The sequence below is a fragment of the Pseudophryne corroboree genome, chromosome 5, assembly GCF_028390025.1.
Source record: "Pseudophryne corroboree isolate aPseCor3 chromosome 5, aPseCor3.hap2, whole genome shotgun sequence".
NCBI classification, from domain to species: domain Eukaryota; kingdom Metazoa; phylum Chordata; class Amphibia; order Anura; family Myobatrachidae; genus Pseudophryne; species Pseudophryne corroboree.
The window spans coordinates 445,956,392-445,979,036 of NC_086448.1; the positions used below are offsets into that span (position 1 = coordinate 445,956,392).

General features: G+C 46.0%; 1 protein-coding gene across 1 annotated transcript in view; it reads right to left on the reverse strand.

Moving 5' to 3' along the window:
• NFX1 (nuclear transcription factor, X-box binding 1) overlaps positions 1–22,645 on the reverse strand; it is a 290,477-nt gene that overhangs the window by 236,558 nt on the left and 31,274 nt on the right. Inside the window, exon 3 of the mRNA XM_063922914.1 lies at positions 10,764–10,925. Within this exon, the coding sequence (XP_063778984.1) occupies positions 10,764–10,925 (162 nt within the window). The remainder of the gene's footprint in view (positions 1–10,763; positions 10,926–22,645) is intronic.

The following is a 22,645-nucleotide window of genomic DNA, read 5'->3' on the forward strand; positions in this document are numbered from 1 at the left end:
TTACGGAGTCCCCAGCATCCACTTAGGACGTTAGAGAAAATACTTTCTTACAGCAAGCTCAGGAGAGCTCACTGAACAGCACCCAGCTCGTTCGGGCACAGATTCAAACTGAGGTCTGGAGGAGGGACATAGAGGGAGGAGCCAGAGCACACCAGAATCTAAATTCTTTCTTAAAGTGCCCATGTCTCCTGCGGAGCCCGTCTATTCCCCATGGTCCATACGGAGTCCCCAGCATCCACTAGGACGTTAGAGAAATTTTATTTACCTGCTGTAGCTGTGGAAACCAGGTCCGTCAGCCCATCCCCAAACAATACCTCACCCTTATAGGGTAGTACTTCCATACGTTTTTTTGAATCCGCATCACCCGTCCATTGGCGAGTCCATAAGGATCTTCTCGCTGAGATAGACATGGCATTGGCCCTAGAAGCTAACAATCCAATGTCCCTTTGAGCATCCCTCATAAATAAGACTGCGTCTTTTATATGGGCTAGAGTTAAGAATATAGTATCCTTATCCATATTATCAAATTGATCTGTCAGCTCATCTGTCCAAGCTGCAATTGCGCTACACACCAATGCCGACGCAATTGTCGGTCTTAGCACAGCACCCGTATGAGAATAAATACACTTTAAGGTAGTTTCTTGCCTGCGATCTGCAGGGTCCTTAAGGGCCGCTGTGTCAGGAGACGGTAGCGCCACCTTCTTGGACAAGCGCGTCAGGGCCTTGTCCACAGTGGGGGATGATTCCCAAATCTCCCTGTCCTGCTTAGGGAAGGGGTATGCCATATAAATTCTTTTGGGGATCTGCGGTCTCTTTTCCAGAGTCTCCCAAGCTTTTCCAAAGAAATCATTTAATTCATGAGATGTGGGAAAATTAATAATCTGTTTCTTTCCCTTAAACATGTGTACCCTTGTGTCGGGGACCGAGGGTTCATCCTCAATATGCAACACATCCCTTATTGCCACAATCATACACTGAATGGCTTTAGTCATCCTAGGGTGCAATTTTACTTCGTCGTAGTCGACACTGGAATCAGAATCCGTGTCAGTAGTAGTGTCATGTGTTAAGGGACACTTTTGAGACCCCGACGGGCCCTGTGAGTCGGTCCAATCCGAGGATTGACCCCCTGATGTCCCCCCTAATTCAGCCTTATCAAGCCTTTTATGTAAAGATACCACACTTGCATTCAACATATGCCACATGTCCATCCAATCCGGAGTCAGCATAACCGACAGGGACACACCACTCATTTGCTCCACCTCCTCCTTGGAGAAGCCTTCCGCCTCAGACATGTCGACACACACGTACCGACACCCCACACACACACAGGGATTAACCTATAAGGGGACAAAAGCCCAACCAGGCCCTTAGGAGAGATAGAGAGAGAGTATGCCAGCACACACCAGCGCTTAAAAACACTGGAAAATATATGACCAGATAGCGCTTTTTTTTTTATATATATAATATATCAATTCCCACTCACTGCGTCGCTAATGTGCCCCCCTCCTCTTTTTTCCAGCCTGTGAAGTTCAGCAGGGGAGAGACCAGGGAGCCAGCGTTCATGCATGCAGCTTCTGTGGAGAAAATGGCGCTGGTTAGTGCTGAGGATCAAGCCCCGCCCACTCGACGGCGGGCTTCGGTCCCAGTGACTTTTCTATTAAAATGGCGGGGGATCTTAGATTTACTGCCTCCGCAGCCTAATCTATCTGAATTTGCCCAATAGTGAGGAATATTGCTGCCCAGGGCGCCCCCCCCCCCCTGCGCCCTGCACCCTGCACCCTTCAGTGCTGCTCTGTGTGTGTGACTGGGAGCAATGGCGCGCAGCTTTCCGCTGCGCGCCTTACCTCATGAAGATCTGATGTCTTCTGCCGCCTAAGATGTCTTCTGCCTTCTCATACTCACCCGGCTTCTATCTTCGGCATCTGTGAGGAGGACAGCGGCGCGGCTCCGGGACGAACCCCAGCTGAGACCTGTGTTCCGACTCCCTCTGGAGCCAACGGTGTCCAGTAGCCTTAGAAGCAGTGCCCAACTTGACAAGCCAGCTCTGCTTCTCTCTCCTCAGTCCCACGATGCAGGGAGCCTGTTGCCAACAGGACTCCCTGAAAATAAAAAAATAAGATTTTAAACCAACCGGTAAATCTATTTCTCCTAGTCCGTAGAGGATGCTGGGGACTCCGTAAGGACCATGGGGTATAGACGGGCTCCGCAGGAGTTAGGGCACCTAAAAAGAACTTTGACTATGGGTGTGCACTGGCTCCTCCCTCTATGCCCCTCCTCCAGACCTCAGTTAGAGAACTGTGCCCAGAGGAGATGGACAATACAAGGCAGGATTTAGAAATCCAAGGGCAAGATTCATACCAGCCCACACCAATCATACCATGTAACCTGGAACATACATAACCAGTTAACAGTATGAACAAAAAACAACAGTAACGGTCCAAGACCGATGTCAACTGTAACATAACCCTTATGTAAGCAACAACTATATACAAGTCTTGCAGAGTTTCCGCACTGGGACGGGCGCCCAGCATCCTCTACGGACTAGGAGAAATAGATTTACCGGTAGGTTTAAAATCTTATTTTCTCTTCCGTCCTAGAGGATGCTGGGGACTCCGTAAGGACCATGGGGTTTATACCAAAGCATCCAATCGGGCGGGAGAGTGCGGACGACTCTGCAGCACCGACTGAGCAAACGCTAGGTCCTCATCAGCCAGGGTATCAAACTTGTAGAATTTAGCAAAGGTGTTTGACCCCGACCACGTCGCCGCTCGGCAAAGTTGTAAAGCCGAGATGCCTCGGGCAGCCGCCCAAGAAGAGCCCACCTTCCTAGTGGAATGGGCCTTAACCGAATTTGGTACCGGCAATCCAGCCGTAGAGTGAGCCTGCTGAATCGTATTACAGATCCAGCGAGCCATAGTCTGCTTTGAAGCAGGAGCGCCAATCTTATTGGCCGCATGCAGGACAAACAGAGAGCTTCTGTTTTCCTAATTCTAGCCGTCCTGGCTACATAAATTTTTAAGGCCCTGACTACGTCCAGGGATCTGGAATCCACCAGGTCACCGGTAGCCACAGGCACCACAATAGGTTGATTCATATGGAAAGACGAAACCACTTTAGGCAAAAATTGCGGACGTGTCCTCAATTCAGCTCGATCCACATGAAAAATCAAGTAGGGGCTCTTGTGTGATAGAGCCGCCAATTCTGACACTCGCCTTGCTGATGTTAAGGCCAACAACATTATTACCGTCCAGGTAAGAAATTTCTACTCAACCTTGTTAAGCGGTTCAAACCAGTGTGATTTTAGGAACTGCAACACCACGTTCAGGTCCCATGGTGCCACTGGAGGCACAAAAGGGGGCTGGATGTGCAGCATTCCCTTTACGAACGTCTGGACTTCTGGAAGAGAAGCCAATTCCTTCTGAAAGAAAATCGAGAGGGCCGAAATCTGTACCTTAACAGAGCCTAATTTCAGGCCCATATCCACTCCTGTCTGTAGGAAATGGAGAAGACGACCCAAATGAAAATCTTCCGTAGGTGCATTCTTGGTCTCACACCAAGACACATACTTTCGCCAGATACGGTGATAATGTTTTATCGTCACCTCCTTCCTAGCCTTTATTAAAGTAGGGATGACCTCTTCCGGAATCCCCTTTTTTGCTAGGATTCGGCGTTCAACCGCCATGCCGTCAAACGTAACTGCGGTAAGTCTTGAAATACACAGGGCCCCTGCTGCAACAGGTCTTCCCTCAGAGGAAGAGGCCAGGGGTCTCCTGTGAGCATCTCTTGTAGTTCCGAGAACCAAGCCCTTCGAGGCCAGTCTGGGACAACGAGTATCGTCTGTACTCTTCTTCGTCTTATGATCCTCAACACTTTCGTGATGAGAGGAAGAGGGAACACGTAGACCGATTCGAACACCCACGGTGTTACCAGTGCGTCTACTGCTACTGCCTGAGGGTCCCGAGACCTGGCGCAATACCTCCGAAGTTTTTTGTTGAGGCGTGACGCTATCATGTCTATTTTAGGAGTTCCCCAAAGACGTGTTACGTTTGCAAAGACTTCTTGATGAAGTCCCCACTCTCCTGGATGGAGATCGTGTCTGCTGAGGAAGTCTGCTTCCCAGTTGTCCACTCCCGGAATGAAGACAGCCGACAGAGCGCTTACATGATTTTCCGCCCAGCGAAGGATCCTTGTGGCTTCCGCCATCGCGACTCTGCTTCTTGTCCCGCCTTGGCGGTTCACATGAGCCACTGCTGTGACATTGTCTGATTGAATCAGAACCGAAAGGTTTCGAAGAAAATTCTCCGCTTGTCGAAGGCCGTTGTAAATGGCCCTGAGTTCCAACACATTGATGTGTAGACAGGACTCCTGGTCTGACCAAAGACCCTGAAAAGTCTTTCCCTGTGTGACCGCTCCCCATCCTCGGAGGCTCGCGTCCGTGGTAACCAGGATCCAGTCCTGAATTCCGAACCGGCGACCCTCCCGCAGATGAGCACTTTGCAACCACCACAGGAGGGACACTCTGGTTCCTGGGGACAGAGTTATTTTCCGATGTAAATGCAGATGGGACCCGGACCACTTGTCCAGAAGGTCCCATTGAAAAGTCCTTGCATGGAACCTTCCGAAGGGAATGGCCTCGTAGGCCGCCACCATTTTCCCCAGAACTCGAGTGTATTGGTGAACTGACAACCTTTTCGGTTTTAGCAGGTCTCTGACCATGTTCTGGATGTCTTGGGCTTTCTCTATTGGGAGGAAGACCTTCATTTGTTCCGTATCCAGTATCATACCTAGGAACGGTAGTCGAGTTGTCGGGATCAACTGTGACTTCGGTAAATTTAGAATCCAACCGTGTTGTTGGAGCACTCTCAGAGAGAGCGCCACACTGCTCAGCAATTTCTCTCTTGACCTCGCTTTTATCAGGAGATCGTCCAAGTATGGGATAATTGTGACTCCATGCTTACGCAGGACCACCATCATTTCCGCCATTATCTTGGTGAAAATCCTCGGGGCCGTGGAAAGTCCAAACGGCAACGTCTGAAATTGGTAATGACAATCCTGTACAGCGAATCTCAGGTATTCCTGATGGGGGGCATATATGGTGACATGAAGGTACGCATCCTTTATGTCCAGAGACACCATAAACTCCCCCTCCTCCAAGTTGGCTATTATTGCTCTGAGAGATTCCATTTTGAATTTGAATCTTTTTATGTACAGGTTTAGAGATTTCAGATTCAAAATCGGTCTGACCGTATCGTCCGGTTTCGGGACCACAAATAGGGTTGAATAGTAACCTCTTCCCTGCTGGTGCAGGGGAACCTTGATTATCACTTGCTGTATACACAGCGTTTGAATTGCAGCTAACACTACATCCCTTTCCGATGTGGAAGCTGGTAGGACCGATTTGAAAAATCGGCGCAGGGGCACCTCCTCGAATTCCAATTTGTAACCCTGGGAAACTATTTCCAACACCCAGGGATTCAGGTCCGAACTGACCCAGGCCTGACTGAAAAGTCGAAGACGTGCCCCCACCGATTCGGACTCCCTCATGGGAGTCCCAGCGTCATGCTGTGGGTTTTGGAGCAGCCGGGGAGGACTTTTGTTCCTGGGCACCTGACGAAGCAGGTGCTCTCTTGCCTCTGCCCTTACCTCTGGCGAGGAAAGAGGATCCCCGACCTCTTTTGGACTTGTGCGACCGAAAGGACTGCATCTGATAGGGTGTTGCTTTCTTTTGCTGTTGGGGAATATATGGTAAAAAATTTGATTTACCTGCTGTAGCTGTGGAAGCCAGGTCCGTCAGCCCATCCCCAAACAATACATCACCCTTACAGGGTAGTACTTCCATATGTTTTTTGGAATCCGCATCACCCGTCCATTGGCGAGTCCATAAGGATCTTCTCGCTGAGATAGACATGGCATTGGCCCTAGACGCTAGCAAACCAATGTCCCTTTGAGCATCCCTCATAAATAAGACTGCGTCTTTTATATGGGCTAGAGTTAGGAATATAGTATCCTTATCCATAGTATCAAATTGATCTGTCAGCTCATCTGTCCAAGCTGCAATTGCGCTACACCCCCATGCCGACGCAATCGTCGGTCTTAACACAGCATCCGTATGAGAATAAATACCCTTTAAGGTAGTTTCTTGACTGCGATCTGCAGGGTCCTTAAGGGCCGCTGTGTCAGGAGACGGTAGCGCCACCTTCTTGGACAAGCGCGTCAGGGCCTTGTCCACAGTGGGGGGTGATTCCCAAATCTCCCTGTCCTGCTTAGGGAAAGGGTAAGCCATAAAAATTATTTTGGGGATCTGCGTTCTCTTATCCGGAGTCTCCCAAGCTTTTCCAAAGAACTCATTTAATTCATGAGATGTGGGAAAATTAATAATCTGTTTCTTTTCCTTAAACATGTGTACCCTTGTGTCGGGGACCGAGGGTTCATTCACAATATGCAATACATCCCTTATTGCCACAATCATACACTGAATGGTTTTAGTCACCATAGGGTGCAATTTTACTTCGTCATAGTCGACACTGGAATCAGAATCCTGTCGGTAGTAGTGTCTTGTGTTAAGGGACGCTTTTGAGACCCCGACGGGCCCTGTGAGTCGGTCCAATCTGAGGATTGACCGCCTGATGTCCCCCCTAAACCAGCCTTATCAAGCCTTTTATGTAAAGATGCCACACTTGCATGCAACGTATGCCACATGTCCATCCAATCTGGAGTCGGCACAACCGACGGGGACACACCACTCATTTGCTCCACCTCCCCCTTGGAGAAGCCTTTCGCCTCAGACATGTCGACACACACGTACCGACACCCCACACACACAGGGAGTTACCTATAAGGGGACAAAACCCCAACCAGGCCCTTAGGAGAGACAGAGAGAGAGAGAATATGCCAGCACACACCCAGCGCTTAAAAACACTGGAATATATGACCAGATAGCGCTGTTATATGAATATAATTGTAATCTCCACTCACTGCGTCGCCAAAGTGCCCCCCTCCTCTTTTTTCCAGCCTGTGAAGCTCAGCAGGGGAGAGAACAGGGAGCCAGCCTTTCCTCATGCAGTCTCTGTGGAGAAAATGGCGCTGGTTAGTGCTGAGGATCAAGCCCCGCCCACCCGACGGCGGGCTTCGGTCCCATCAACTTTCTATAGAAAAATGGCGGGGGTTACCGGATTTACTGTGCCACAGCCTAATCCATGCTTATCAATGCCAAATACGAGGAATATTGCTGCCCAGGGCGCCCCCCCCCCCCCTGCGCCCTGCACCCTTCAGTGCCTGCTTGTGTGTGTGTGACTGGGAGCAATGGCTTACCGCTGCGCGCTTACCTCATGAAGATCTGATGTCTTCTTTGCCTTCTCATACTCACCCGGCTTCTATCTTCGGCATCTGTGAGGAGGACGGCGGCGCGGCTCCGGGACGAACCCCAGGTGAGACCTGTGTTCCGACTCCCTCTGGAGCTAATGGTGTCCAGTAGCCTTAGAAGTAGTGCCCAACTTAACAAGCCAGCTCTGCTTCTCTCTCCTCGGTCCCACGATGCAGGGAGCCTGTTGCCAACAGGACTCCCTGAAAATAAAAAACCTAACAAAATTCTTTTTCCACAGAAAACTCTGGAGAGCTCTCTGCAGTGCACCCATTCTCCTCTGGGCACAAGATCTAACTGAGGTCTGGAGGAGGGGCATAGAGGGAGGAGCCAGTGCACACCCATAGTAAAAGTTATTTCTAGGTGCCCTATCTCCTGCGGAGCCCGTCTATACCCCATGGTCCTTACGGCGTCCCCAGCATCCTCTAGGACGTAAGAGAAAAGAGAACTGGTCCAAGTACAGATCCCTGGGGTACTCCACTGGTAACATTTCCCTCCATAGACTGCACTCCATTTACTACAACTGTCTGTTTCCTATCCTGCAACCAGGTTCTCATCCATTTAACTGTTTTAGAATCCACCACTATGTTTTCAAGTTTATTTAGCAGTCTGCAATGTGGGACAGCGTCAAATGCCTTACTGAAGTATAGATATGCTACATCTACAGCTCCTCCTTGATCTATTATTTTCGTCACAGAATCAAAAAAGTCAATAAGATTTGTTTGGCATGATCTCCCACCAGTAAATCCATGCTGTTCTGGATCCTGTAAGTTGTTTGATTTAAGATATTCCACCACTCTTTCTTTTAATAGTTTTTCCATTACTTTCCCTACTACTGATGTAAGGCTTACTGGTCTGTAGTTACTTGCTTCTTCCTTGCAACAGTGAAAAGATTGACACGTTAAAAGGTTAACAGGTTAAAACGGTCGATATGACAAAAGTCAACATTTTTTTTTTACTTTTTTTTTACTTTTTTCATACTTTACGATCTAAGTGGGCTACAAATGGAAATAGTTATCTGCCCAAAGCATAGTGTGCAAAGCAGTAAACTAATTGGAGTAGCATGTGTTTAAACATATAAAATGATGCCCAAAAATGCAAAAAACCCCACCCGTGTCGGTCATACTAGTTTGTTACGAGTATACTACTATCTCTTTATCAACCAGTGTACAGTGCGTGGTAGTTCACGGCTGTGGCTACCTCTGTGTCGGCAGTCGGCAGGCAGTCCGTCCATCCATAATTGTATTATAATATATACCACCTAACCGTGGTTTTTTTTTTCATTCTTTATACCGTCATAGTGTCTTACTAGTTGTTACGAGTATACTACTATCTCTTTATCAACCAGTGTACAGTGCGGTAGTTCACGGCTGTGGCTACCTCTGTGTCGGCAGTCGGCAGGCAGTCCGTCCATCCATAATTGTATTATAATATATACCACCTAACCGTGGTTTTTTTTCATTCTTATACCGTCATAGTCAGTCATTACTAGTTGTTACGAGTATACTACTATCTTCTTTATCAACCAGTGTACAGTGAGGTAGTTCACGGCTGTGGCTACCTCTGTGTCGGCACTCGGCAGGCAGTCCGTCCATCCATAATTGTATTATAATATATACCACCTAACCGTGGTTTTTTTTTCATTCTTTATACCGTCATAGTCAGTCATACTAGTTGTTACGAGTATACTACTATCTCTTTATCAACCTGCGTTGTCCGGACCACTCTCCACTAACACCGCATTGAGACAGATTGAATGTGGGGAACAAAGGACAGTTCAGAGTTAAGGATGACCTCTAGGCAGCGAGCTTGTGTGGTAGGATTCGTTGTTGAGTTCTCAACAGTGATAGAGATATCAGGTTGGTAAGTACTATTGGCTGGTGGAAATATAATTAACTCTGTTTGGGAAATATTAAGTTTGAGGTGGCAGAAAGGCATTCAGCAGAACTCAGTTATATTCGGTGGATTGCCCAGATAATTGTGCAGTGTATTGCCACAACCACTAATTATTGGTCAGTCAAAGATGCCGAAATTGTCCAGCATTTCCAACACCTCTGATACTTAATTGGCCGCATCTGGCAGTTCACAGCAGAGGAATGGGGAAATGTCTCCTCTCCAGAGGAACCCAGATATTGTGGCCATACTCTGGGAGATATCTCACAGTCTATAGCCACAACATCAGACATGTTCCAGGCTGTAAGATAAAATGTATGTCAGCTTGATAGACATTGTATCTGACAATGTATGCCGAGCATTAGCAAAACCATGCTGTAGGAGTGGATGTAAAATATATAGCTAAATGTGTATAGAGATAAACAAAAAATATAACACAGCTCAGAAACTATGTGCAGTCTTTTCCATGTATTAAAAATACTTTTGTACAAGATACAGTGTCCCCAAACGAAAGCACATGGGCGAAATCCAAGTCACAACTTGTATAAGGGGGAGATGGTTCAACAATTAACCTGAAAAGGTGATCATAACACTGCAGTCCCACTGATTAGACAGGCATTTGGACAAGCAGAACTGTGCAATGCGACACACTCACTTGTGGGCAAACTGCTTATTAATCTGGTTGTTTTGGTTAAAGGTTGTTCAGTCGTATTTAATGTGTGTTATCCTATACAAATTTTATACAAACAAACAATAAAGGGGCTTTATCAGTAATCCCATTGAAGCATACTGTAGCACCTGCTGCGGGTGTACATTAAAAGATTGACAATGAATAGGTCGACACCATATGGTCGACATGCATTAGGTCAACAGGGTCAAAAAGTCGAAACAGAACATATACATACTGGCCTGTAGTTGATTAAACTGTAGGTAAACCATCCACTTTAAGTAGTGTACAGAGGTATCCTTATATACCAAGCCTCAACACGCCATGTCGTGCAAGTGAATCGTGCCAAGCTGTGTAGCATAATGCACAGACACAGCAAATTACCAAACTGGACCAGAGATGCCGCACAAGGATTAGTATTATATATGCACAAAGTTTCAGATGAAGCACAATGGAACTTGGCTTGAAAAAACTGTGTGTACAGATACACACACAGATGTACCCTAGCCGCACATCAAATTAATCAGTGCAGTCTCGTTAAGCAGTTTTGTAGCATGTGAGATTGTTTCATTTGTGCAATTAAAGCATAGTCAAGAAGAAAAATAGACACTTCGTGCAAGCAAGGTCACACTGGTGCGCTGAGAAGGACTGTTTGGCACGACTGTGGCACTGGCATACAAGGATACCTTAGTGGTCATTCTTCAGTAGTAACAACTGAATCCCTTATCTGGTAGACAGGAAGTTAATGTTAAATACGAACATATATATATAAAAATGCTTATGATTAATCTGATTTAACATGTCCATAAAAATGTGGAGCAATCCTCCCAACATAGTACTGACCTTCAGCTTGTGATGCAGGAGACCTGGCCCATTTTTTGATGCAGTTAAGGTGAAACACGTGGAAGCAGCTCTGACAGTTCCAAACTGGGGCCATAACTCGGACCACCTCACAGCAAACCATGCACTCATATTTCTCAGCTGTCAGCTGCTCAATCAGAGACCCTGGGAAAATAAAAGATGGCTTAATATTGGAGAAAAAAAACAAAAAAACACTAATCGTCCAACCCAGAGAAATTACAGAGGCATTTATATAAACAGGTATATCTACCTTCTATGATGTGGACCATACAAAAATTATGCATGTGAATAATAACTGAATAAAGAAAATAAAAAAGGCAGAAATGTTTCCAAGCTCCATGGTTGTGACACGGGCCAGTGCTAGTTGCGTTTTTGGATTCTAACATTGTACAGATAATGTTGCGCTCTCTCACAACCACTTCACAACAGTAACAGCAAAAAATGGTAACCACTATTTAGCTTATAGTACTGAATTTCTTGTTTATTATTACAGAAAATGTTTGGTATGCCTATTGAGACAATACAGTGCTTAATTCTCCAGCCTTTATGAATACAAGTGGGATACCACTATGGTAAGGAGATGGTTAACTATCTTTTGGATATAATGGGGTATATTCAATTCCTGACGGAAACTGCCATCTTGTAGAAAAAGACGGCAGTTTTCGACTGTTTTTGGTCGGAAGGGGTTCCGACCTATTCAATGCCGGCTCTTTTATTCCGACAAGTCAGGAATTCCCGACATGTCGGAATCCACGTATCTTGTCGGAAACACAGCCAAACTCGACAGGTTTTAGCCCAGTTTCCTTCAATGTCAATCCAACTTCTAAAAAAGTCGGGTTGCCACTGTCGGAACGGCCAAAACCTGTCGAGTTTGGGCGAGGCATTGAATACTGACCTGTCGGATCCTTTCCGTCGGAAAGGAACCGACAGGAATTGAATATACCCCTATATTTCCTTTGTTTTATTAAACACAAAACATATTGCTAAATTCTGTATATCCTATATAATAAAGGGCTAACGCTCCTCCTCACTTCTATAGGGAGAATTCAAGTGTTTTGCATGCCGTCAGCCACTAAATAGTGCCCGACAGAGCAATACAATTGTTGCTCTATTGAGTATAAAACCCAACTTACTATAGTTATGGCGGCACTGAGAAAACATGGTCAATTGTTCCTTTCTCCTGGTATGCTAAGCCTCTATTCCATATCTACTGCTCACATCACAATAAATGTACTGGGCGACTTATCTAATTCTATTGGGGATCCGGTCTCTAGGTCGACAGTATCTAGGTCGACCACTACTGGTCGACAGGGTCTCTAGGTCGACATGAGTTTTTCACAATTATTTTTCTTTATTTAACCTTTTCATACTTAACGATCCACGTGGACTACGATTTCGCTCGCCATGCGAGGGGACACGGTGCACTAATTGGGGTTCCCGGTCACTCTACGAAGAAAACGACACCAAAAAATTTTTTAAACTCATGTCGACCTTTTGACCTGTCGACCTAGAGACCCTTCACATACATATATATATACACTGCTCAAAAAAATAAAGGGAACACTAAAATAACACATCCTAGACCTGAATGAATGAAATATTCTTACTAAATACTTTGTTCTTTACATAGTTGAATGTGCTGACAACAAAATCACACAAAAATTATCAATGGAAATCAAATTTATTAACCCATGGAGGTCTGGATTTGGAGTCACACTCAAAATTAAAGTGGAAAAACACACTACAGGCTGATCCAACTTTGATGTAATGTCCTTAAAACAAGTCAAAATGAGGCTCAGTAGTGTGTGTGGCCTCCACGTGCCTGTATGACCTATCTACAACGCCTGGGCACGCTCCTGATGAGGTAGCGGATGGTCTCCTGAGGGATCTCCTCCCAGACCTGGACTAAAGCATCCGCCAACTCCAGGACAGTCTGTGGTGCAACGTGGCGTTGGTGGATGGAGCGAGACATGATGTCTCAGATGTGCTCAATTGGATTCAGGTCTGGGGAACGGGCGGGCCAGTCCATAGCATCAATGCCTTCGTCTTGCAGGAACTGCTGACACACTCCAGCCACATGAGGTCTAGCACTGTCTTGTATTAGGAGGAACCCAGGGCCAACCACACCAGCATATGGTCTCACAAGGGGTATGAGGATCTCATCTCGGTACCTAATGGCAGTCAGGCTACCTCTGGCAGCACATGGAGGGCTCTGAGGCCCCCCAAAGAAATGCCACCCCACACCATTACTGACCCACTGCCAAACCGGTCATGCTGGAGGATGTTGCAGGCAGCAGAATGTTCACCTTGGCGTCGCCAGACTCTGTCACATGTGCTCAGTGAGAACCTGCTTTCATCTGTTTAGAGCACAGGGCGCCAGTGGCGAATTTGCCAATCTTGGTGTTCTCTGGCAAATGCCAAACGTCCTGCACGGTGTTGGGCTGTAAGCACAACCCCCACCTGTGGACGTCGGGCCCTCATACCACCCTCATGGAGTCTGTTTCTGATCGTTTGAGTAGACACATGCACATTTGTAGCTTGCTGGAGGTCATTTTGCAGGGCTCTGGCAGTGCTCCTCCTGTTCCTCCTTGCAGAAAGGCGGAGGTAGCGGTCCTGCTGCTGGGTTGTTGCCCTCCTACGGCCTCCTCCACGTCTCCTGATGTACTGGCCTGTCTCCTGGTAGCACCTCCATGCTCTGGACACTACGCTGACATTGATGTGCCATCTTGGATGAGCTGCACTACCTGAGCCACTTGTGTGGGTTGTAGACTCCGTCTCATGCTACCACTAGAGTGAAAGCACCGCCAGCTTTCAAAAGCGACCAAAACATCAGCCAGAAAGCAAAGGAGCTGAGAAGTGGTCACCACCTGCAGAATAACTCCTTTAATGGGGGTGTCTTGTTAATTGCCTATAATTCCCACCTGTTGTCTATTCCATTTGCACAACAGCATGTGAAATTGATTGTCAATTAGTGTTGATTCCTAAGTGGACAGTTTGATTTCACAGAAGTGTGATTGACTTGGATTTACATTGTGTTGTTTAAGTGTTCCATTTATTTTTTTGAGCTAGCTAGCTAGCTAGCTATATATATATATATATATATATATATATATATATATATATATATATATATATATATATATATATATATATATATATATATATATATATATATATATATATATATATACACACACACACATACATACACACATATACATACACACACACATACAGTGACCAAAAACAAAATGCCTTACAAAACCCAGAGAATTCAGAATCATGCATAAACACATTGTACAACACATTCATTATGCAAGACAAACAAATAGGATAACAATCCTTTTTGACAGACAACCATCCCGCCCATTTAATGCCATACTTTGCTTCAGTCCAGCCAATCAACACTTATGGGATTCACACCTGATTGCATCATGCGGCGATGGTGGTGCAAGTTAGTCAAATTAATAATGTAATGAAATTTCAGCTAATTAGCAATCAGATTAGACTGCTGGCTGGCCCAATCAGACCCTGTCTTTTCCAGTGACAGATCTGCCCTTTGCCTGGCAAGGTTCTATGTGAATGGCTGCTGGCAGTCCCATTGTGACTTCCCACTGCAATGTCTGCCTAGAGACTGCTCTAGAGTCGGTGCTCAGTATGTTTTTGAACATCTGTACTAGTAAACTGGTCGGTGAAGTTGACAGTCTAATGATTATTAGATATTGGTTAATTGATTGTGTATATACTGTTAAAAATAAGTAGTGGATCTATTATCTAGATATTTGTTTTGGATTTTGGGAGTGTCATAATACACAGTTTATTTTTATTATTCAATAACAAAAAAAAATATGAATCATTTTATGGACTTTAAACTTGCAATTATATTACAATAACATCTATTTTGGCTTAAAATATCTTTGAAAGGAAATGTTCAGAGAAGTAGTTGTACAGTAGGTAGTGCTACTACTGCCCTAACACATGAAGACCAGTATTGGTGAAATAAGTAAATATACAATACAAAGGGCCTAATTCAGTAAGGATTTGCAGATTCTGCATTAACTGCGGGCACATGCGCGGGATGGGACCTGCATGTGCGCACAGGGGTCCCAGTGCCTAAATTGCGGTTCCATCACCTGAATTAGGCCCAATATCCCTGTAAAGTGCTGAATCACGTTACACTTCTATATTCCCCAAATAGATGTGCACATAAAAAGTAACATGACAACTAATAGAGCAATGTGTTGCATGTTTCCATTAAAAAAAAAACCTCAGTGTGGAGTGAATTTTCCTAGCTATGAGCACTTACACTGTCCCTTGATGTTAATTATTAAAAATGGCATACCATGGCAACACATCAATGTGCTGCTGATTGGCATCTCTCACAACTGCTGCCCAGATTTCTGTAATCTCCCTCCCCTCTGCTGTGCTAAACACACATGCTTCTCATGCAGGTCTTGGCAAACCTCAGTAACAAGCAGAACTCTAATTACAACTCAGATGTCACTGGTAAGAAAAGCAGAACTTAAGTTGGCAATTTGTAGGCAATGAATCACTTGCTCACACAGCTAGTTCAATAACAGCATTCACATTTCCATGCAGGACCCAAAAACAAGTGGTCAAGACCTTAGCATGTTTAAGCACAGTAGCAAACAAAAGAATAAAAATAGTAACAGATATAGGAATAGGACTCACAGAGGCGACTAGAAATAAAATCTTGAAAAATTAGGTATCTGTCATTCCAATGACGTTATGTACAATGTATGGGCATGATAACTTTTAAAATATATGCCAACTAGACATGTATACATCAGAATTATACTGTTTCCAGATCATACCTCCCAACATGACCGTCTCCAGGAGGGACACAATGCCCTGCTTCTGGACTTCTCTTAATTTGTGATTGGTATCACCTGTGTTGAACAGGTTAATAGATAAGAAAGGTGTTTCAGCACAGGTGATGGCTATCATACATTAAGAGGGAAGTCCAGGAGCAGAGCATTTTGTCCCTCCTGGAGAGGGTCATGTTGGGAGGTATATCATATGTTTTAGAAGAATCAGAAGTTCTCAAACAAAAATGATCTAAGAAAATTGGTCTGAACGAGCTAACATTGGCATCAGAACAGGGCTTTACACCCCTTGCTGGCAAAAGAGTTCCACTGTATGCTAATTAACATACCTCCCCATTCATTTACACGAATGGAAAGATCATGGCAATACTCCACAGTATTCTAGAGATCCCACCTTAAATAGAGCGGTGCTAGACCCACTGGATCTCCAAAGGAATCACCTATATAAAAAGATTGCTGTACTACAGATAAGTCCACCTTTCCATTGTACTACAACTTAGTGATTTTACTTTACGATACAACATTTCCTCATTTTTATATTAAAGGTTTGTCATTGACTCTGGGAAATTTCATAGGAGTATACTGACTTAGGGGTCTATGTATTAATAATCGTGACAATTCCATGACTACTAACAGTCAGTATTGTGTGGGATATTATCTTTGTGAATGAAAATATCCTTGCTAACTCGCAGCATGCAAGTTACATTCCCAATATACTAGTCTTACACATCTGTGAAAGTCTCTGGGGAATCTGACAATAAGCATGCGCACAGTGGGTATTATTCAGACACAGACGTAGCGCGTGTCTGTACGAAGATGCTGCATCCAGAGGGTCTGCACACAAGCAGCGCGTGCCCAACCCTATACCATGCGGCCGCATCCCAGAAGGATGCAGCCGCCAGGTGATTAACAACGGCAGCCATCAGGGGGAGGTTGACGCGGCTTTTAGTGAGTGCGGTCCAGACAACGCAGGTATAACTATACTGTTTCCAGGGTGGCTGCGTGACGTCACACGCACCCACCCCCAGAAAAAAATTGTGCCAGACCGTCTGCCAGCACAGCCAGGCTGCACAGGAAGGTGCCAACCTCAAATCAATGCGTTCACAATTAAATTGCACATCGCAGGGCAGGGTCACACACATGCTGGGCAGCCTTGCCCTGTCCTGGGCAGCCCTCAGCATGTGAGTAGATGGACGCAGATCTTGCTGCGGATGCAACATCTGCGTCCATCTCTGAATAAAGGGCCCTACACACATAGCGAACCGCCGCCGAGCTGCCCGAGGGCCGATATGGCAGACGGGCGACCCGGCAACGGGGGAAGCAGTGAAGTTTCTTCACTCCCACCGTCACCATAGCACTGCTTGCCAATATGGATGAGATTGTCCATTACCCAAAGTGTCCGATTTGGGAGCTGACCAGAGACTGCGAGAGAGGGATCAGATGATCCCTCGCCTGCAAAAATGACTTCATAGGCATAAAAAGGTTTACGCCATCTGAAAAATAGGCCCTTTAGTAATAACTTTCAGAAATCGCACCAATATTGTAAACTGGTTAATACAATTGGCCTCATTTACACTGTAAATAGGAGAAGCTAAAAGGTGAAACTTTATTTTATCAACAATACTCGCTAAATGAAATAAACACAATAGGCGATTAAGATATCAGATTATTTTCAAATATGAAGAGAAGTATGTAACACAACCCCAATAAACTGCAGTGACGAAGAATAGACGCAGGCAAACCTACTCAGATCAAGCTCATTTGTACTATCAATCACATGAGATAATTAATAAGTACCGTCCTCTTCCAGTGCCAAAGGGTTTTGACCGTGAAATTGTAACACAATAAAAAAAAAATTAAATTAAAAGTTTCACCATTGTTCATCTGCTGAATAAGATGAAACCGCTCTAGGACTGTTCTACTACTAGTTTCCCATAGCAACTTGCCTTTATACTTACACAATAGCCCTACTTTTTATGTCTTCGAACCAGCTTGTGCTATTAAATTGCTACTTCAAAACAGCAATCAAAGGACACAGCCATATGGGCAAGTAATTAGAAGCTGTTACTGGAGATGGCTACTACTATATGTAGCACTAAATACTACTGTTTGTAGTATACATTAAGCTAGGCAAAAGCTCACATTGGCATCCTTAGCAGTGTAACAATGTTATTTGTATATATTTCTAAATCCTGGTTGTTGTAGCAGCACACTGCACGCACATACTGTATAATGAGACTTGAGGAAAATTTTGCATTTTGGATAATACTAAACATAAATAACTGCAAATATTGGCCCAGATAGACTGCTAAAACGTACAGTCAGACAATGCAGCTGACCATATATCCAGTAATCACCCGACCACTATAAGCTCTGCCAGATACCTAATAATAATAATAATAAGAATTTACTTACCGATAATTCTATTTCTCATAGTCCGTAGTGGATGCTGGGAACTCCGTAAGGACCATGGGGAATAGCGGCTCCGCAGGAGACTGGGCACAAAAGTAAAAGCTTTATGACTAGCTGGTGTGCACTGGCTCCTCCCCCTATGACCCTCCTCCAAGCCTCAGTTAGGATACTGTGCCCGGACGAGCGTACATAATAAGGAAGGATCTTGAATCCCGGGTAAGACTCATACCAGCCACACCAATCACACCGTACAACTTGTGAACTGAACCCAGTTAACAGTATGATAAACGTAGGAGCCTCTGAAAAGATGGCTCACAACAATAAACAACCCGATTTTTGTAACAATAACTATATACAAGTATTGCAGACAATCCGCACTTGGGATGGGCGCCCAGCATCCACTACGGACTATGAGAAATAGAATTATCGGTAAGTAAATTCTTATTTTCTCTGACGTCCTAGTGGATGCTGGGAACTCCGTAAGGACCATGGGGATTATACCAAAGCTCCCAAACGGGCGGGAGAGTGCGGATGACTCTGCAGCACCGAATGAGAGAACTCCAGGTCCTCCTCAGCCAGGGTATCAAATTTGTAAAATTTAGCAAACGTGTTTGCCCCTGACCAAGTAGCTGCTCGGCAAAGTTGTAAAGCCGAGACCCCTCGGGCAGCTGCCCAAGATGAGCCCACCTTCCTTGTGGAATGGGCTTTTACAGATTTTGGCTGTGGCAGGCCTGCCACAGAATGTGCAAGCTGAATCGTACTACAAATCCAACGAGCAATCGTCTGCTTAGAAGCAGGAGCACCCAGCTTGTTGGGTGCATACAGGATAAACAGCGAGTCAGATTTTCTGACTCCAGCCGTCCTGGAAACATATATTTTCAGGGCCCTGACTACGTCCAGCAACTTGGAGTCCTCCAAGTCCCTAGTAGCCGCAGGCACCACAATAGGCTGGTTCATGTGAAACGCTGAAACCACCTTAGGGAGAAATTGAGGGCGAGTCCTCAGTTCTGCCCTGTCTGAATGAAAAATTAGGTAAGGGCTTTTATATGATAAAGCCGCCAATTCTGAGACACGCCTGGCTGAAGCCAGGGCTAACAGCATGACCACTTTCCATGTGAGATATTTTAATTCCACAGTGGTGAGTGGTTCAAACCAATGTGACTTTAGGAGACTCAACACTACATTGAGATCCCAAGGTGCCACTGGAGGCACAAAAGGAGGCTGTATATGCAGTACCCCTTTGACAAACGTCTGAACTTCAGGCACTGAAGCCAGTTCTTTTTGGAAGAATATTGACAGGGCCGAAATTTGAACCTTAATGGACCCTAATTTTAGGCCCATAGATAGTCCTGTTTGCAGGAAATGCAGGAAACGACCCAGTTGAAATTCCTCTGTAGGGGCCTTCTTGGCCTCACACCACGCAACATATTTTCGCCAAATGCGGTGATAATGTTTCGCGGTTACATCCTTCCTGGCCTTGATCAGGGTAGGGATAACTTCATCTGGAATGCCTTTTTCCTTCAGGATCCGGCGTTCAACCTCCATGCCGTCAAACACAGCCGCGGTAAGTCTTGGAACAGACAAGGTCCCTGCTGGAGCAGGTCCTTTCTTAGAGGTAGAGGCCACGGGTCCTCCGTGAGCATCTCTTGAAGTTCCGGGTACCAAGTCCTCCTTGGCCAATCCGGAGCCACGAGTATAGTTCTTACTCCTCTCCTTCTTATGATTCTCAATACTTTGGGTATGAGAGGCAGAGGAGGGAACACATACACTGACTGGTACACCCACGGTGTTACCAGAGCGTCCACCGCTATCGCCTGAGGGTCCCTTGACCTGGCGCAATATCTGTCTAGTTTCTTGTTGAGGCGAGACGCCATCATGTCCACCTTTGGTTTTTCCCAACGGTTTACAATCACGTGGAAGACTTCTGGGTGAAGTCCCCACTCCCCCGGGTTGAGGTCGTGTCTGCTGAGGAAGTCTGCTTCCCAGTTGTCCACTCCCGGAATGAACACCGCTGACAGTGCTGTCACATAATTTTCCGCCCAGCGAAGAATTCTTGCAGCTTCTGCCATCGCCCTCCTGCTTCTTGTGCCGCCCTGTCTGTTTACGTGGGCGACTGCAGTGATGTTGTCCGATTGGATCAATACCGACTGACCCTGAAGCAGAGGCCTTGCTTGACTTAGGGCATTGTAAATTGCCCTTAGTTCCAGGATATTTATGTGAAGAGACGTTTCCATGCTTGACCACAAGCCCTGGAAATTTCTTCCCTGTGTGACTGCTCCCCAGCCTCTCAGGCTGGCATCCGTGGTCACCAGAATCCAGTCCTGAATGCCGAATCTGCGGCCCTCTAGAAGATGAGCACTCTGCAACCACCACAGGAGAGACACCCTTGTCCTTGGAGATAGGGTTATCCGCTTATGCATCTAAAGATGCGATCCGGACCATTTGTCCAGCAGATCCCACTGAAAAGTTCTTGCATGGAATCTTCCGAATGGAATCGCTTCGTAAGAAGCCACCATCTTTCCCAGGACCCTTGTGCATTGATGCACTGACACTTGTCCTGGTTTCAGGAGGTTCCTGACTAGCTCGGATAACTCCCTGGCCTTCTCCTCCGGGAGAAACACCTTTTTCTGGACTGTGTCCAGAATCATCCCTAGGAACAGTAGACGTGTTGTTGGAATCAGCTGCGATTTTGGAATATTTAGAATCTACCCGTGCTGACGTAGCACTACCTGAGATAGTGCTACTCTGACCTCTAACTGTTCCCTGGACCTTGCCCTTATCAGGAGATCGTCCAAGTAAGGGATAATTAAGACGCCTTTTCTTCGAAGAAGAATCATTTCGGCCATTACCTTGGTAAAGACCCGTGGTGCCGTGGACAATCCAAACGGCAGCGTCTGAAACTGATAATGACAGTTTTGTACCACAAACCTGAGGTACCCTTGGTGAGAAGGGTAGATTGGGACATGGAGATAAGCATCTTTGATGTCCAGAGACACCATATAGTCCCCTTCTTCCAGGTTCGCTATCACTGCTCTGAGTGACTCCATCTTGAATTTGAACCTTTTTATGTAAGTGTTCAATGATTTCAGATTTAAAATCGGTCTCACCGAGCCGTCCGGCTTCGGTACCACAAACAGCGTGGAGTAATACCCCTTTCCCTGTTGTAGGAGGGGTACCTTGATTATCACCTGCTGGAAATACAGCTTGTGAATAGCTTCCAATACTGCCTCCCTGTCGGAGGGAGACGTTGGTAGAGCAGACTTCAGGAACCGGCGAGGGGGAGACGTCTCGAATTCCAATTTGTACCCCTGTGATACTACCTGCAGGATCCAGGGGTCCACTTGCGAGTGAGCCCACTGCGCGTTGAAATTTTTGAGACGGGCCCCCACCGTGCCTGAGTCCGCTTGTAAAGCCCCAGCGTCATGCTGAAGACTTGGCAGAAGCGGGGGAGGGCTTCTGATCCTGGGAAGAGGCTGCCTGCTGCAGTCTTTTTCCCCTTCCTCTGCCCCGGGGCAGAAATGAGTGGCCTTTTGCCCGCTTGCCCTTATGGGGACGAAAGGACTGAGTTTGAAAAGACTGTGTCTTTTTCTGCTGAGAGGTGACCTGGGGTAAAAAGGTGGATTTCCCAGCCGTCGCCGTGGCCACCAGGTCCGATAGACCGACCCCAAATAACTCCTCCCCTTTATACGGCAAAACTTCCATATGCCGTTTGGAATCCGCATCACCTGACCACTGTCGTGTCCATAAACTTCTTCTGGCAGAAATGGACAGCGCACTTACTCTTGATGCCAGGGTGCAAATATCCCTCTGTGCATCTCGCATATATAGTAATGCATCCTTTAAATGCTCTATAGTCAATAATATACTGTCCCTATCCAGGGTATCAATATTTTCAGTCAGGGAATCCGACCAAGCCACTCCAGCGCTGCACATCCAGGCTGAGGCGATTGCTGGTCGTAGTATAACACCAGTATGTGTGTATATACCCTTTAGGATATTTTCCAGCTTTCTATCAGCTGGTTCCTTGAGGGCGGCCGTATCAGGAGACGGCAACGCCACTTGTTTTGATAAGCGTGTGAGCGCCTTATCTACCCTAGGGGGTGTTTCCCAACGCGCCCTAACCTCTGGCGGGAAAGGGTATAATGCCAATAATTTATTAGAAATCAGCAGTTTTTTATCGGGGGAAACCCACGCTTTGTCACGCCTCATTTAATTCATCTGATTCAGGAAAAACTATGGGTAGTTTTTTCACACCCCACATAATACCCCTTTTTGTGGTACTTGTAGTATCAGAAATGTTCAAAGCCTCCTTCATTGCCGTGATCATGTAACGTGTGGCCCTACTGGACATTACGTTTGTCTCGTCACCGTCGACGCTGGAGTCAGTATCCGTGTCTGGGTCTGTGTCGACCATCTGAGGTAACGGGCGCTTTAGAGCCCCTGACGGTGTTTGAGACGCCTGGACAGGCACTAACTGATTTGCCGGCTGTCTCATGTCGTCAACAGTTTTTTGCAAAGTGCTGACACTGTCACGTAATTCCTTCCATACGACCATCCAGTCAGGTGTCGACTCCCTAGGGGGTGACATCACTATTACAGGCAATT